General features: G+C 33.3%; 1 protein-coding gene across 6 annotated transcripts in view; it reads right to left on the bottom strand.

Annotated features, from left to right (window-relative positions):
- Positions 1-19,117, bottom strand: part of Agmo (alkylglycerol monooxygenase) — a 325,071-nt gene that overhangs the window by 13,475 nt on the left and 292,479 nt on the right. Inside the window, exon 14 of one of the 6 annotated variants that reach the window (XM_078040036.1) lies at positions 5,968-6,274. The exons of 4 other annotated variants lie outside the window; for them this stretch is intronic. In XM_078040036.1, the coding sequence (XP_077896162.1) occupies positions 6,206-6,274 (69 nt within the window). In that variant the 3' untranslated portion in view covers positions 5,968-6,205. Of the gene's footprint in view, positions 1-5,967; positions 6,275-12,240; positions 12,578-19,117 lie in introns of those variants that run through there. One more of the 6 variants, XM_078040034.1, reaches the window with a different exon arrangement.

Here is a 19,117-nt window from a genome sequence, read left to right as displayed (position 1 = left end):
CAACTATATGGCAGATAAACTAAACATTTTTATTGTTCTATTTAAAAATATAAAGCATCAAATTAACAGTTGCTTATTGCATCGCAGAATTAAAAGCTCTATGATCAATAAACAAATATCTATTGAGTAAGCACTGTATTCTTAGAATCTACTAGAATGAAAGTGACAGAGAAATTTTATATCCATATTCCAAAATACTCTTGACAATGTTGAGAAAATGCAAGATATAGATACATCACATATAAAGAAAAGTACTAGGAATTCCTATAAAGTAACATATTACATAGTAATTTTTTTCTATTACAAGTACATTGAAATACTAGATAAAAACAACCTTTGAAGACCTAATGTATACCTTATCTCAAAAAAAATAAATAAAAGTAAATTCTGTATTCTAGGCTGAAAGAACAAGAGATGAAAGGAACAGAAAACTGAAGCCTTGATGCTCTGCTCAGGCCATGAAATATAGCTGTGATTATTGGGAAGTTGTGGTAAGTGGAAATAATCCTAAGACTGATCCTACAAATAATCCATGAAAAGGTACTATAAAAACAACCACTGGCCCAGAGAAGTAGTAAAGAAGATTTTAGTTCACTCCATACTGCTGATGGGGGAATTTTGTGGGAACCGAAAAGCTGAAATTTTCTACAATGGGAGTGAAAATTAACATAAATTTCTGTCTCTCACAAGAAATTGCTGAGGACCAGAAGAAAGAAATAAGTGTTAAGTAACAGAAAGATCTTTCATAAACCAAGGCATATAAGAAGCCCAGGGATATAACAATCCCAGCTGAGTATGAGCTAATATAACATGCCTGAGTGCATGTGAGCACACACAAAGACATCATGAGGGAGGATTTAACCTATGGGAAAAATGGAGAATTTAAACCACAAATATAAGAAGTGATGACAAAGTTGGAAGTAGAAATTAAGAATTTTTAGAAGTTTTAAAGAGATCTAAAAATAATAGAAAGAGGGAAAAACAAAACAAAGTGATAAAATAAAAAGTAATAGGTACATTTAAACAAAAACCAAAATACCTCAAAATGTAGTTGTTAAAATGAAAATAAAAAAAAAAACAATAAAAATAAAGTTATTAATTTAAAAGATAAAAAAATCACCAAGAGTTAAAGAAGATATGAAAATGAGTTGGAAATATGGAATTTAAATAAGAAATTTAAGATGTGTTAAAACTCAAGAGAGGAAATAGAATGGTGAAGAGGTAACATTAGAAGTGATAATGGATACTAATATTTCAGAACTGGAGAAAAAAAGGAGACAAGTATCCCCTTAAGCATTAAAATGAATCCCAAGAAGCTTAAAAAGAAAGAAAAAAGTTCAAATATATTTTAGTGAAACTACAAAATGCAGGAAAAGAGGATAAATCTAAATGGAAACCAGACAGGCATATTATATTACCAGGAAAAATATAAATATTGCTATGTAGGACTTTAAGTAAGAAGGACATACTTTGAAATCTCCACACATCTCTTTAAATTTAATGTGTCAACCTGAAACTCCACAGCAGACAGCCTGAGAAAGATTAGGGGCATACAGGGAACATTTTCAGATGAACAGAATCAATTCACTAATCACAAACCATTGCTGATTAATTGCAGAAGGATTTATACTTCAGAAAGAATGAAGTTAAACAGGAAATAAAGATGAGAGATAGAAAATAGAAAAAAAAAAAGGAAATCATAATGCAAAATGAGTGAGGGGAGATTTTGATAAAGCAAGATTTGATAAAGATTTTGAGCCCTGACTGATTTATAATAAATTGAGCAATAAAATTCAATAGTAACTAGTAGAATTAACACTAGGTAGAATTAAATACTACAATATTGAAGAAAAATGAATTAGATTTAAAGCATTACTAAATCTACTGAACATTAAAAATGTAAGGTTAATCACTAACAGAATTGAAATTATGACTTCCAAATTAGTAAAACACAAGTTTATAAACACACACACACACACACACACACACACACACTCTCACACTCACACACACAAAGCATAGTGAATGTACTATATTGTATGATGCAAGGAGGGAGAGAAATAAAAGTACAGAAAATGTATTACAGATTAAAATTGAAAAACAAAATAATAGAGATGATATCAAATATATTAGGGATTGAAACATATGCAAATGAATTTTACTTGCCAAATAAAGGAGATTCTCAGAATCTCAGATTGAATAAATATTTTCTAATCATATGTGTATCATGTGTATATGTATGTTTAAACACAGATACATAAAATACATGTATACATATGTATACATATGTATATATGTATACACCTCACAAAACATACCTGTATATACACTTACAATGATGTAGAAATGTTTAAAGAAAAATGACAAAATATGTTAAGACAATTGAGTAAAAGAATATCAATGAATATTCAAAAAGTTAGATTTAAAGCAAAACATTTTAATTATAGAACATCATCACTTAATATTACAATGTTGAAAAAGAGCAATTATATATAATTCCATCCTGTATCTGAATATGCCAAACAATATTAAATCAATGCACACAAGATAAAAATGAAAGAATTATAAAAATGAATCAAGTTCCTAAATAACTGGAAATTTTAGCATATATTTCTCAGAAATGTATCGTTTTAGCATCAAGAATTCTAATAAGAAAATAGATTTAGGCATGATTAAACACACATCCGTATATACACATGTATCCATCTATTACATATATTTAAAATTCATACTAAATAATTAGAGAATATTATTTTCAAGCACATGTGAATTATATTTTGAAGTCCATTTCGTAAGAAATAAAAGATGTTACTTTTAAACCAAAAAGAAATATACAAACAAATCAATTTTTATGCACATAAGAAGTTGTTGAGATGAACCCAACTACTATGTATAACTATAAAGCTCTAATAAAAAAAACAATGTATACACAACATTTTTAAAAAGAAATATACAGATCACAGTTTCTGATAAAATGAATACTAATATAAAACTATTACATAATTAGTAAAAACCAAATACCACTATCTAATCAACATACTGTTATTTTATTGTTCTGTATAATGTACAAGAGGGTATTATATATAACTAAATGACAAATTAAATATCAAATATCAAACTTCTAGGATGCATCTGAAATACAGAAAGAATTATTAGACTTAAACCAATAATAAAATATATATAAAGTATGATATACACAACCAATTAAATATTGCAGGTTAAAAACTAAAATTTCATTTTTCCAGAGTGGATAAATTTTAATAATAAAGTTGAGTGGAAAATATAACTATAGTGTCATTTGCGCGCAATTGTTTTCTTTTCTGTCAGTGTGGGGGTCCTCAGGTCCAATGTTACTCTCAGGCACACAGAAGTATTACCTGTGTCTAGAAGATTTCCTGAATAATTCAGAGCCTCACATAGGCTAGGCAAGTGCTTTACCACTGAGTCACATCCCCAGTCCCTGTATAATTTTTTAAAAAGCAGAATACACTGCTATATATTAAGGTTATATAATGAATGGAACCACATTATCATGCAGATGAATGGGAAACATTAATATCACATTGACTATTATATGCATTATAAAAATTTTTGTTTTACTATTTTGGAAGACATATGTTTCAGTTCTTCTAAAGGTTAGTCTTTCTATGACTCTTAATAGTTTGCAGAGTGACTACACTACAAAGAAAAGAAGATGAGATTGAGGGCAGAGAGCTCCAAGTGTTCAGATAAAATGTGTATTTTCTTTAAATAATCTGAACAAAAAAAATAGCTGCTTAAATTTGGTTAATGTCAAATTATAGATATTTTGTTTTATTTTTCTATTTTTTAAGCAAAGTATAGTTTAAAAGACTTTAATTTCTAATTAACATAAAGGGGCCCAACAAGACTAATGAAAGTTCAGGAAATCTTCCAGAGACAGGTAATTCTTCGTTGTGCCTGCGAGTGAGATTGGATCTGAGGTGGATAAAGGAGGTCTATCCTAGGGGAGGCCCAGTGCATAGAGTGCACTATCAGCCATGTCATGAAGGGCTTGACTTGACTCTCTATGGATATAGTTGGGAGTAAAAGGAAAAAAGATAAAGGAGACATTCCATGGGACAATTCCATGCCAGACTAAATGCCTCATTTGATATTTTAGGTAGAATGATTCTAATAAAAGCTAAAAATAGGTGTGATGAATTGAGATCAAGTTAGGAAAAGTTGGTAGAATCATGTTTGGTGATTGCCAAAGCAATGTAGCTTTGTTTAATTTATTGATCAAATTTTTATTGAGTACTTCTACACACACATTATCCACACAATAGTCATCAACATAAAGATGGTAACAAATATATTCATTCAACAGATAACTACTTATAAAGTAATATTTACCAACCAGGCCATTTTTACTATTAAGGGGTTTGAATTAGAATCAACAATACAGATTGCTGGGCTGGGGTTGTAGCTCAGCGGTAGAGGGCTCACCTCGAAAGTGCAAGACCCTGGGTTCGATCCTCGGCACCACATAAAAATAAGTGAATAAAATAAAGGTATTGTGTTCAACTACAACTAAAAAATAAATACTTAAAAAAAAACAATACAGATTGCTGTGCAATCACAACGTGCATGTATAACAGGGACACTTAGTACCACCTGGAAGACTAAGTGTCTTGGAAGAATTAAGTTTACGAAGCATGACAGTTGCTCATTTAAGAATTTATTGATGAATGAATGCATAATCACATGAACTAATACTTAAAACTAGACCAGAGGAATGATGGGGAATTTGCTAGTTGAAAAGTAGGAAAGATTGCAGGGCAGAGACAACAATCCAGAGAGGGGAAAAGAGAAGAGACAACTTAGGGGAGGAATGAAGAAATATTTAGAGAGGTCTGACCCCAGTAAAATGCAAAAAAAGGAAGGTAGAAATGTGTAAGACAGGGTAGTGAATTGAGGGGCACACACCATGATGTCATGTGATTAGATTTGTCCTTGAACACCTAACTGGTATGGAGAACAAGAGGCTGGCAAACTGGAGGAGGGTAACGTTAGGAGCCTTCTCAGGAAGATGATGATGACAGTGGCCAGAATTAGAGTGGTAATGGCTGTGGGGTTGGAGAGTGAGGTAGATTTAAAGCATTTAGGGGATTAGACCATGAGAATGAATGAGTTCTGCAAGGATTGTATTCATAAGAATTTTTATCTTCCTTTGGTAATTCCCTGACATCTTTACAGACAAACTAGACAGTGTGTTCCATGTTTCCTGAACACAATTCAGCATTTTTTATTGGATAGCTCCCTTCACACTCACTTCCTTTAATTCTGTCTTCCTCCAATTCCATTTCTTTCCTTCTGATGGGCCTCAGTGATTCCTTCTTTATGAAATCTTCCATGATCTCTACAAAGTCTCTTCTTCCTCTAAATCTCCAGAATTTCTTTTACCTCATTTTATTTTATACTATTTACAACAAATTGCCTGCTATCATGGTAATGGTGCATCTTATATGCCTGCTCAACTGTTAAGGAAAGGGAAAATATCAGACACAAGTTGTCTTCCTCTACCCTGTTTGACATATTGTCTTCAGCATTATCAAAAATTCAGCACTAATAACACACTTTATTAATTCAGATATACTCTGTTAAATTTGGATTTACAAGTTACTTCAATAGAAAACTAGCCTTATTTTAAAGTTATTGCAATTCAGCACTGATTGTAAAACTAAGTCTAGAGCTAACAATTGGTTGATATCACTATATGCCATTATTACTATAGTTATCATATATAGATTTTAATCTGTCCTCTGAATTCATGTATTTTTAAATAGTTCAAAGTCACATAGGCTGATAATGATGATATTCTCTGTGATGATACTCAAAATCATATAAGGTATTAAAATTAAAATATTAAATTGTTAAAAAAGCAGGAAAAATAAAATTAAGCCATTGGAATGCTTAATAGGATGGCATAGTTTTACACCCCAAGATCAAGAGAAAGAGGAAAAAAGGATAAATTTTTTTTTCTTGAATCAGTATGTTTCCTTGGTACTGAGCTAATAGTAAACATAGAAGAATCATTTGGCCCCTATTTGGCTTCTGGATATTGAGGACATGTGTGTTGGATCAGAGTTGCAGGGTGATTTCCATGAATATATTCCAACCCCTCTGGAAGAAAACTCCATCTGTCAGTTCCTTGAGCCAGAGCTGAGCTCTTGAACATCATCTATCAAAACTCTGGAATCTGGATGATAATGCTGACGGCTGCAGAGGTGATTTTCATGAATAGCAACTCTACCTACATCATAATTTCAGAAAGGGAGGGGGAAATGATGATTTTTAAAAATCCCTTCTTGTTTTTCCTTTGAATTCTTTATTTCCCTTGCTGAGACAAAGGCCAATAGTGGCAACTGTACATAATCCCTGCTTCCCCTCAAAAATCCAAGTACAGAGTCTTGATTTCATAGCAGTCAACTTGTATTTTTTTTTTCCTTGCTGAAGAGCAGGGTATGTTGCCTTGCCTTTGTCTGCATTCACACTAGAAGTAAGCTGTAGAATCATTTATAAAAAGACAAGGAGCATATGGAAGCTCTTTTTTTACTTTTGGTAAAACTATTGTTCAACAGAATGTTAAACATGCCATCCATGAAATTAAACTTAAGCATTTGCTTCATTCAAAGAATAGCCACTTGCCCTCCCTCTAGAGAGAAACTCAACAAAAAATTTTTGCCTCTTTTGTTTTAGCTATGAACTAGCAATTGATTACTAGATATATGGATGCAGTTGCGGCAATTTCATAGAAATTTTTGTCAATATGAAGGTCAAGGTTTTCAGTACTATATAGCATTATCTTTTTCACTTTATTTTTTTTATTGTTGGTCATTCAAAACATTACATAGTTCTTAATACATCATATTTCACAGTTTGATTCAAGCGGGTTATGAATTCCCAACTTTACCCCGTATACAGATTGCTGTATCCCATCAGTTACCCTTCCATTGCCCTCCCCTCCCCTCCCCTCCCCTCCCCTCCCCTCCCCTTTTCTCTCTCTACCTCTTTTTCACTTTAAAACAATATCAGACTTTACAAAGAAGTGAAACATAGCTTACATAATTATCATGTAGTTAATTAGTCAGGTGGAGAGCACAACTTCTAACTAATCCTGAAATTTCCCTTTAAGATATTTTAATCTAAAATACTATTGATGAAAGAAAACAAGATGCAAACTTCCAATTTGTCCATTTTACTATTTATGAATCCCTCTATTAAAGCATTTTGGAAAGAATGTTAATATATGTGGACCTAATATGTTTTGAAAACAATCTGATAACAAAAATTTTAGAGTCTAAATAAATAGAATCCTGAGGTTACTCAAGAATTGGTGGTTAGTTTAATTAAGTAGTGTACAGATACCTGTAATGTAGCCTAAACTTTGGGTTTGATAAATCAGAATAAACTCAGACACAGCCTGACTAACAGAAAATTTAAATAATAGGTTCAATATATTTTGAAAATAAAATGAAGAAAAAGACAATAAGAGCATGAGGTAATTGGGGTTTAATGGTCTCTAATAGTCCACCAAATATTCTCTTCAAGCAAAAGATTTTTTTTCAATAGTAGTCCTGTGTTCAAATTACTTTATGTCTAGTTATGAGCAATAGTTAGTAGATACCAGCCATGATAGCCGAATACTTCTTTAGGGAGGAAATTTATTACAACTATGGTACTATTTACTTTATTTGATAAATAAATTACTTTCCCCTCCATCTTATAATGAATATTTTCAAATTTAAAGAAAATAGAAAGAATAATATTACATGCATCTCTGTATGTACCTTTACATCTTTCATACATAAAATAGTTGCCCCTCTGTGTATGTGTTGGATTGATTCCAGAATGCCCCCTGGATATTAAAATCCATGAATACTCATTCCCTTAGGCAAAATGGAGTAATGTTTGCATCTAATCTACTCAATCCTTCAGTATACCTTAAGTCATCTTGGAGTTACTTAGAAGTTGCTATACTACTTTTTTGGGTATAACAACAAAAACTGTGTCTGAACGTGTAGGGAACAGATGTAATTTTTTCTGATTTTTTTGATCCCAAATTGGTAAAATTCTTGGAGTTCACAGATATGGATAACTGACTTATAGTTTATCATATATATGTACTCCCCCTGTCACAACACTTCTAAATATTTGAAGTTGTTAATAGATAAAAATTTACCTTACATACTTTACTATGCATCTACTAAGAACTATAACTTTCCCCTACATATTTACAAAAATATTATCACATGCAAAGAACTTAATATTACTAATAATTATGTAATACATCATCCATAGGCAAATTTATCTATCATACTTCAAATTATGACCTACATAGGTTGTGCATGCAGACCTGTGTGCATACAGGTCTGCATGCACAACCTGGACATACACAAGAATCAAGCATTGCATTTGGTTAAATTTTTATTTAATATAAATACTCCTTTAAGATTTTATGGGCATAAATAAAAACATAATAATTAGAATCCAGTAACTTCAAAAATTTAAAATGAGTGGTTCAAAGGAAATTTAAAGAAAATACTAAAATTTAGTTGCCACCCAAACTTACATGATTTGAAGAAAACATGAAACATCACAATAATTGGAACTTCTTAATTTATCATTAGTGATGTTCAATTTAGTATCAAAACTGTTACTAGAAATACTACCATTATTTAATATACAACACACAGTGATCAGATAACAAATTTTAATCCAAATATAGTTTCAGTGATATGTTTTACTAACATACCTTATCCTTACAAAAAGATAGTTTTCAGAAAAATGTGATTCTCATAAATATAAGAACAATAATTTGTTAAAAATCATATCCAGTGAGGAAAACAGAAGTTACAACTTGTTCAAAAGAATGTGAAGGACAGACATATTTATAGAATGTGAAAATAAATGTCCAAAGGAAGGCCAAATTGCCTCCTCCACAGGGGCATGAGTAAAGCCAGACAGAACAGAATTTATGTCCATGGTTAAGAATTATGTTACATTGCTATCAGTTATATGTAATTTATAGAGTTGTAAAGTACCTTCTGTAGAATTATACTCTGTTACCCAAACCAGTCTTCTCTAGTGTCTAGACAATGAATAATTTTGTTTCACTGAAGCACATATATTTATTAATGCTTTCTCCCATCCATTTAATAATTTTTACAATGATGACTGCATTTAACATCAGAAGAATAACATCACTTTGCATTTGAATTTTTCTAATCCATGCAATTAATGGACTCTTAATAAGGGATCATGAAAATGCAAATTCCTAAACTGTTTTCCTCAGAAACTTCATTGGGAAACTTACTAAATATATGTTCTCCAAATAAACACAGCTGGAGAAATCTCTTTTGGGCTGTCAGATAGAAAATTTATTAATTCCAGAATTCTTTGATATATAATCTTTTATTCATATTGATGCATCAGGATTATTATATATGGGTAATAAGAACAAATACAGATCTAAATTAAACAGAGAAGTCAGGCAGCCATTCCTTCTGAGGAGGAATGGTGCAGCTCCCTATTCTGAGGCTTCCAAAGAGTTCTAACATATGATCATAGGTAAAAAGAAAAAATAATCATACAGCTAGATTATTTTTAGAGAATCTCTGCATTCTGTTATGGACTGAATTTTGTGAGCTCAATTCCCACCTCTCACCAAATTAGTCACTGAAATACTAACCCCATTGTGATGGTATCAGGAGAAAGTAGCTCTCCTTCTCTCAGCAGTAAGGGCACCTAGCCCACCATCTGACACAAAGAATATTCCCCAAAGTAATTTTTGAATGAATGAATGAAACAAGTCAGCTTCTATTGCAATGTGCGGATTCTCACTAAATATTCTACATGCATAAATGTGGCCAACATTTGTTCTTGCTTTATTTGGCCCGGTCCTATTCATCCTAAGTCCTAATAAAAAACAGCCTTTCTCACGTCAGATATTATTGACATTGGGTATTATTGACTAAAATCTTATCAAACCTGAGTCTGGAGGATGTCCAAAAAAGCAGAACTTTGAACTCTATATTACCTCTTCATAATACCTGCTAACACATTCTTTATTTCAAATATTACTAGAGTAGATTCCATATATAGAATCACACTAATGCATAGGAAAAATAGTTTTACATCTTGATTACAGGGACTTGACCATATGAAATATGACTTTAGAAGTTACTTAAGCTATAAGATGGCACTTTTTTTCTGACACAAATTCTGAGGACAGTCTGTATTTACTTTTAATGAGAAAATAGTGAATATAAAATTAACCACAATATAATTTTCTATTGTTTGCATACTAACATAGTCTTTGCTAGCCTACAGTGTGACTTAGTTTATAGAACCATGCTACATTTTTGAAGAGTAGAAATATGGGGTCAGAATTTCTGTTTAGGCAGATCTAGCATTTGAAGAAAAGTAATATCTCTACATAGGACCTTTATTTATTTCTAGCCCTGGAGAAAATAGCCCTGGAAAATGTCATATCATGCAGTGACCCACAGCAAATCATTCTGGCACCTAATAGCACACTACATTAGCCTCAAACCTCAATCTGCAACTATTTTTACATTGGATCCGGATCATTTAAGATAAATCACAATTAAAAACACTTTCTGAAGAATATTGTATCAATGAAAAATGATTAAATAGAGTACTTCATATCAGATCAATTAAATAATTAAAAACACTTCCTTCACATGGGATATCTCTGACCAAACATCACATATTATAGGAAGGTGAGGACATTTAATTACACTTAGGGAAGAACATTGAATTATTACCTAATTACCTGAAAAATGTAGACAAATGCAAAATGTCTGCCTTAATTGCATCTGTTTTCCTAGAAACAGCTTAACTGTATTTACAGGTTTCCCCTATTGTTAGGGATAAAACTTATGTTTCTTTCCATAGTGTTTCTTTCCACAGGGAATCAAAGTCTATGCTTTTCCAACAGGCAATAGTATAAGTCTCTACTTTGTGGGCAAGTGATAAAATGTATCTTAATAGGTAGCTTGAGGCACATGAGGTCAAAATCTGGATTTGAACTTTCCAAATGTTGACAGAAGACTTCATGGAGGGCTTGGAACATCCTAAAGCCCGTAGAGGAAAGGGCCACCAACTAAAAAAAAAATTCAAGCTGGATAAGGTCTTTAAAAAACAGAGTACAAGGAAGGAGAGATAAACAGAGTACAAAGAAGGAGAGATACATGGAGAGACAGGAACAAAAGATTGCAGAAAAGGGGCTGAGAGAATATGAGTGAAAGGGTCAAATAGAACAGCCAGGGTGCCCAAGTAGAAAATAAAATGATAAGAGCTAGGCAGAGTCATATATTGGAAATGCATGCATGACAGAAAAGTGAAAGAGAAAGTCACTAGGAGAAAAAGAAGAAGAGGAAAACAGAAGGAAACAAAATCACTAAAGGAAAATAAAGAAGAGACACCAAGAGATATAAATGATCACTTAAAAAGCTATCTGGCATTTATTCATGTTTTGCCATGGTAATTATCTGCCAAAGCTGAAATTACAGTATTCCTCTGTGATTCGCCATAATAGACTCAGCCAGGTGCATTATCTGTAAGCATTCTCATCCAGGAGAAAAATTAGCCAATCACGGATCTGGATGTGAATTTAAGGGACAAGAATAAGTGAAAGCTCTCCAAATGATATTTACGTAGTGGTCCAATCAAAATTGCATAAATTACTGCATTCGATTGCCAGGAAAGGGGGTTAAATTTAATACAGCTAGACAGCTGAGCAGCTGCTTTCATGATTTAAATAAAAACAAGCTGAAACCCTTGCTGTCAGCTCAGTGATATATGACTTGTAATGGGATGTTTCCAACCTTTACTTCCATATGGCCTCCTACACTTTAGGTAATGCTCCCTGCCTCCAGTGCAACCAACTTTCCAGAAAACATCTGGGTCCCATTGCTGTCTATTAGCAACGACGATGCCTCCTACAAACACAAATGATTCATTGGACAACATCCTTTTACTTCAGGATCAAATTAGAGAGTTTCATTGATAATTTTATCATGTTTACAACCAGAGATACTATTTGTAAACATGGCATGCTTTCAATCCACACAATCCCTTTACATAGTGTACATACTCATATAGCTAATGTATCTAAATGAAATGTGAATTTTAATCATTGGAATTTTTTAAAGAAATTAAAGTCTATGCCCAAAAGGATACATTTTTTTTTCTTTGCTGCTTTTACTACTTTATCCTTGAAACTTTCCTTCCTCTACATATTCACCCTTATTCTTCCAAAAATATGACAAACAGTACTCTGAAAAGTACATTCAGCAAGGGGAAAAAAGATAACTTTGCCAACTTCACAGCACTTGCAGCCATTTGAAGTTAAAAATAAAGAATTGGTTCCCTTGTAAGAATTAAAATGTAAGAAATGCCAATGCTTATGGAAAAAATGACAATAAAAATACTCATTTGAACTTGCAAATATCATGCAAGCCAAATAGGAGGCTACATTTTCTAATAAGATATGCACTGCTGTAGAATCCAAAATATGCCAGATGATATTCTGTAAAGAGAATGAGAAATATCCTCTTGATACTTGACAATTTGAGATGGTGCTTCTAGTCAATTTTCAACTCCCAACAATAGTTAAATATAAAACATTTCCAACTTTTAATCAATAAACCCAAATTAATATGATGACTTGTACAATTTACATAATTCTTTATTCTAAAAAATTAAATATTTGCATAAAAGCACATAAAATTTTAAACCAAGTTTTCTAAAATGATCATTTTCCCCATTAAAAGATGACAATAACAAAGGAAAAGGAAGAGGAAGAAAAAGTGGAAGAAAAGTAGGAACAGTAGCAGCAGAATTTTGAAGAATTTTGTGCCGAGAAAAGGAAAAAAATGGCAAAAATTGACCATTTTCTTGCATAACAAAAAGGACAAGTTTCCTGCATTTTTCCCATTAAACTTATAAGCTTATTTGGCACCATGCAAAATTCACATTCAAAATTCACCCATGAAGATAATTGAGCAATTGGGCCCCTGGTGAAAACACTGTATATAATTTTTCAGGCCTGAACACAGGAACACAGAAGCTTTATCTGAAGGGGCCTCAACCGAAAACTTCCCTCCTGGCACCAGGCTTGGTCCATAGCCAGTGCATGGCAGCTTCTAAAGGGATTTCCAGAAAAAAAGATGCAAGGCTCCAGTGGCCAGTGGGCTCTTTGGCATATTTACATTCCCAATCTAGGCCTCTTCATTCCTGGAGCTCCTTATCTGAGGATTTTGACAGGTCTTCTGCTAAAACCTCTGTATGGAGGGAAGAGGAGGAATTCTTGAAGACACTACCCTATTCTGTCTCAGCACAGTACTTCTGACTCCCACTCCCAGCTCTCTTTATTCTCTCCTTACCCATCACTGACAAAACTGCTGAGGCCTTTTTGTTCAGGGACTCTCTCAACATTGACATGACCCCCATGTCTGTGGATCCACCTCGTCCTTGACCAGAATATTGTTCCAGCGGGAGAAGGGAAAGGGAGTACCCAATTTCTATGATTTTAGACTTCCACTTAAGTCATCATAGTTTATTGTTGTTGTTGTTGTTGTTGTTACTATTATTATTATTTTTGCCTTACAATTCTTAATACACCTTTATACCACAATTTATCCCCTGAAAAACAAATGCTGAGTGTCATCATAGTTTAACTACCTAATTCTTTCCATTTTTGGCTTGTTACTTCAATCAGCTCTTCCAGTTCATGGTGGCTCAGATATATGCAGAGTTGAGCTCCACATAGTAAAAAGGAGCCCAATCAACTCATTGTGATTTAGAGCATCATTGAAAGAGTTTTTTTTTTTCCAGATCATCACAAAATAACTGCCCTCCATATTTTTCTAATCCTTGAATATATCAGTTTGATGCTACTCTAGAGCAAAGAAATTGCAGGAGAACAGAAATATGATCTTTACTTTTCTACAAAATTGGGAATCTTACTTGATTCTAATAGCTTCCTGTTCCTTTTATTTTACAACTAAAACCTATTCATATGATAAGTTTATGGGCTCTGCTTTCCCCTTTTCTTGGCACAAAATTCTTCAAACTTCTACTGCTTATGCTGTTCTTACTTCTACTTCCTTTTTCTTTTTTTTTTATCTTTGTCATTGTCATCTTTTAATGGGGAAAATGATGATTTTAGAAAACGTGGTTTAATATTTTGTGTACCTATGTGTAAACATTACTTTTTTAGAATAAAAAATTAATGTGAATTGTAAAGTTGTCTTTCATTGACCCCAGTGATATAAGTGGATGCATATTCTCCTAGTTCTCAATTAGGCCCCACGTAGTGGAAGACATGGATCAGATGGGTATCTTTCCTATTATGCACTTTGTTGGGAGTCCCCTTTCTCTTTAAGATAATTAAAGTTTCCTATTATATTTTATGCTAGTTTTTTTGGAAATAAGATAATGTGTTAATAATTATGACATGAAAGCAGTCTTTATTCAACAGTTTTGTATAAGAAATGATAGCAAACAATGGACATGCATATTCCAAGTTTCAAAGCATTTCTCCCTCCCATCCCAATTATGCATTTGCTCATTATGTACAAAAAAGGACCAAAACTCTAGTCATGCCAATCATACATGAGTTAGGATTTTAGATCATGTAGGCATTCCTAACTTATCTGTGAAGATAAAGTTACCCGCCTTGCAGGATTCTGTGAGGACAAAATGAAAGGTGATTTTCAACACCTATTTCTTTTCTTTCCTCTGCACCTCTCGTCACATGTAGGTGGTAAAAAGCTATGCAACTGATACAGTTTAGATATGAGGTGTCCCCCAAAAGCTCATGTATGAAACAATGCAAGACAGTATGGAGGTGAAATGATTGTGTTAGGAGAGCCTAAACCTAATCTGAGCATTAATCCCTGATAGGAATTAAAAGGGTAGTAACTGTAGGCATGTAGTGTGTGAATAGAGGATGGATCACTGGAGACGTGCCTTTGGAGTTGTATTTTGTCCCTCCTGAATGGAGCTCTTTCCTTCCTGATTGCCATGCCCTGTGTTCTCCATAATAGCATAATCTTTTGCTTCTTCTGAGGCCCAGAGCAATGAAGTTGGCCATCTATTTACTGATACCTCTAAAACTATAAGCCCCAAATAAACTTGTCCTCCTTTACATTGTTCTTTTCAAGTGACAAAAAAACCTGATTAAAACAGCAACATTAAGGCTCAGATATAGCATGGGGTATCACCAAAGTAACACCAATCTGACAATGAAAAATAATGGAGCAGTAATTTATGTATTTATTGCAGATTCAGCAAAATGCCAAAGGGTATCCTACATAGAAAACAAAATGCTTTAAAAATGCTCTTAAAAATATTGCTTTTATATCTTACCCCTGGTCATATTTGTGATATAATTTTATCTGCTCTCAAGCTTTCTCACAAAAATCTCCAGAGTGACTTTTTATTTTTACTCCTCCCACCTGCTGAAAGTGTTATTCTCTTTCTCAACTAGCAAACTGGCCTCTTTGAAGCATTTCTCCCCCCCATCCCAATTATGCATTTGCTCATTTGGTACAAAAAAAAGGACCAAGACTCTGGCTGGCAATTGCCTGGGTATAGAGGTTCACGAATATCCACAAACAATTGGAAATTAGGATGTGTGAGGCTCAGGGACTTGCACAAGGTAACATACTTCAGAAGAAAAAGACAGCTTTAACATTCACATATTCTTCCCTTTCTACCTTTCCCACTACTCCTGTTGCAGTGTTGTTTTAATAACCCAAACCACCTAATCATATACGAACCCATCAGAATACATGAGGCATAAAATGTGGGTCTTGCACCACTGCTAACTTGAAGGGCCAAGAGTTTGATGGAGTTTTCTTTTTATGAAGAGTAGAACTTTGTCTTTGTAACTTGGAATGTCTATGCAAAGATTTGAAGATCATACACTAAATAACAGTAAATGAAATATCTGCCAACAAATACAGTCTAAGCCAAAGGAACTTCTACCTAACAAAATAATTTTAATTACAGTTCAGCACTTCAGTACTCTATAAAAACACAGTTAAATACTCCAGTATTTAATATTAAACACACAAATCACAGATATACACATACAAGTAAATAAAAGTTCTATTTCAATCTATTCTGAAATTAGGTTTTTCTAGAAATAACAAGTGGAAGGAAAGGAATGCAGAATAGAAAAGGGAGACGGGAGAAAATAGAAGTTCCAAGAGACAAGTAAACAAATAACTTTAAAGAATAAATGGAAATTACAAAATAACAAGTGGTGGCAGAGATGGAATTTTGTACAATGATTTGTATACAAAAAAAAAAAATCAGACTGCTGTTCTAAATAAATAGCCATTTATTTGATTTAAATCAACTGTCCGAAAAGAGAAAGAAAAAGGCCAACATTTTAAAAGTTGGAGACATTAGCAAAGGAGAAAAGCAATGAATATTCTTTTAATCTACAGATTTTTACATGAGCATTTTACCTGTTTATTTGGGGATACTATTAAGAAAGGTTTATTAATATGTATAGGGTAAATGAATCTACTCAAATTGGTAGTCACAGCTTGGTATTAAGAATGCTTGTCTGTATGGGTTTAAGAAGCTACATTCTCTTCTTGGAATCTTAGTGTGTGTCAGAGAAGTTCAGATAAGAAAACACAGCCTATCATTGGGGGGATTGAAGGGAGGATTTGAATATGTTGATCATACACTTGAAAATGGTCAAATTGGTAAACTTCATATGTATATATTTTACCACAATTTAAAATAAAAGAAAGACTGGAAGTATAGTTCAGTGGAAAAGTGCTTGTCTAGTACATACAAGACTTATGTTAAATGCTTAGTGCCACAAAATATAGAAACAAATAAAATCATCATCATCATCATCATCAAATAAAGGAGCAGCCAATATAAAAAAATAATGTGATGGCAAAGCATGAAAAACAACAGAAGGTGATGGGGCACATTTAGAAAATAACAACAGCAGATTAGCTGTAGCAAGAAGCCTTTGCTACCTAGGACGGGAAAACCTGAGGAAGGAAAGATGGGGTTACCAAATTCCGGGAGTCAAAGTTCTAGCATGAACCACAGTGCAGGCTCTCGACAAGAGCTGGGACCCTGAAGGAGACACAATCACTGATGATGATGCTGAGAAAAGGGTAAAAAAATCTGACTTCTCTTTTTCCCCCCAACTACTAATGTCCACTGGTGACTTACAGTGGCCCAGACTAGGCAGAAGACTGAAGGTTAAGAGGTGTGGCAATGCAGCTCACAGAGTTTGGTTCTTGCAATAGGGTGTAAGTACAGAAAGGAAGATAGAGGAAATGGATCTTGGAGCAAAAACTCACTTAATACTGATACAAAATATATCACTGCAGTGTGCAGCTGGGCACATTGAAAGGATTCAGATTAAGACGTTATAAGCATTTGACCAAATTATACAACATACTGGAGAAAGAAAGGTCAAAATAAATCTTCACTGGAAATCTGATCACTAACTACAACTTGGAAATGGAATTTTTTAAAAATTCTTCTATCCTCTTGTCTTTTTTGACCACAAATTTATGTTTATTTATTTTAAAAAATCATTGAATCTTCTAATTTGACATTCTTTTAATGTTGCCTTTCTTAAGAGAGACCAGTCTGTTTCTATGCTATTTTTTTTTTTTGCAGGGGTGTGGGGGTGGTACTGGGGATTGACCCAGGAGTACTTAACTGCTGAGCCACATCTCTAGCCCTTTTTATGTTTTATTATGAGACATGGTCTCGCTATGTTGCTTAGGGCCTCACTAAGTTGCTGAAGCTGCCCTCAAACTTGAGATCCTCCTGTCTCAGCCTCTCAAGCCACTGGGATTACAGGCATGTGTCATTGTACCCAGTTCTATGCCATTTTTAAGGACTTTATTCTGTGTAAATGCCTCTCCCTCCTAAGGTTGTTATCAAACTTTTTTTTTTCATATCTTCCACACCTTCCAAACCCAGGAAAGGTCCAAAATATATTTACTGATATACTTTTACTATATATACTTGTATAGTTACTTATCACTGATCTTGTTTATAAACTATCTTCAACATATGCCATGTAAGAGAACAGTTGATAAGACAGCTCTTACTAAGAGACATTCTCACTTTTAAATTTCATCCATAGTTTTTTCTTATAATGCAAACTCTTAATGCAAACTCTTGTTCATAGCAGGGGGTCAGCATAAAATTTCTAGAATTTTCTGGAAAAGGCCAGATAGTACAGTCCATATTGCCTCTGCCTCAACTACTGGACTCTATCATATGCAGAAATAGCCAAAGACAATCTAGAAATTAATGAAGGTGACTATGTTCTTATAATGTTAGATTATTCAAAAATGATGTTTTGAAATTTGAATTGTATATCATTTCATATGATTCAAAATATTCTTTTTTGACTTTTATTCTATTTAAACATGTAAAAATCATTCTTAGCTTGCAAGCAGTGCAAAAACAAAAACCAGGCTGTATACCCTGGTTTATAACAAACTTTCTAAAGTCCAGCCCCTACTTACTTTTGCAGTTGTACCTGTTCCCACCTTCACTCTTACCTTATGATTCAGTTACTCTGAACCACTTGCAATTCTCTGTAGCTCATTATGCTGCATAATTCCTCTGCTTGAGTAACACTTCTTTCTATGTATTTTATAAATCCATATTCTGAGACCCTCCTCACAGGCCTTTGAGATCATTTATCCAGTAGTTCTCTTATAATCACTCAGGATCTATAATCTATATACCTATGTAAACATGATTCTCACTGTATTGATATTACTGGTACATATTTGTTTTCACCACTTATTCTTCACAAAATCAAGACAAAAATCTTGATTCACTTTTCATTCCTAGAATTTTGCAGAATTCCTGGGCTGCAACAAATACATAAAGAGTACTTGTTCATTGAGTGGAATTTTAATTAAATTTAGTGATGTTTTCTCATCTACCCACTAGTAAGTTTGGTTCAGATAATCAGAAGTAAAAACTCATTTCACTGTTCATAAATAACTAGAACAATAACAGGAGTTTGGTGGCTTCTGCTAGTATGGCTATA

Source organism: Ictidomys tridecemlineatus, chromosome 2 (genome assembly GCF_052094955.1).
Source record: "Ictidomys tridecemlineatus isolate mIctTri1 chromosome 2, mIctTri1.hap1, whole genome shotgun sequence".
NCBI lineage: Eukaryota > Metazoa > Chordata > Mammalia > Rodentia > Sciuridae > Ictidomys > Ictidomys tridecemlineatus.
Note: the sequence above shows the minus strand (reverse complement) of the source record. Positions and strands in the feature narration are given on the sequence as shown.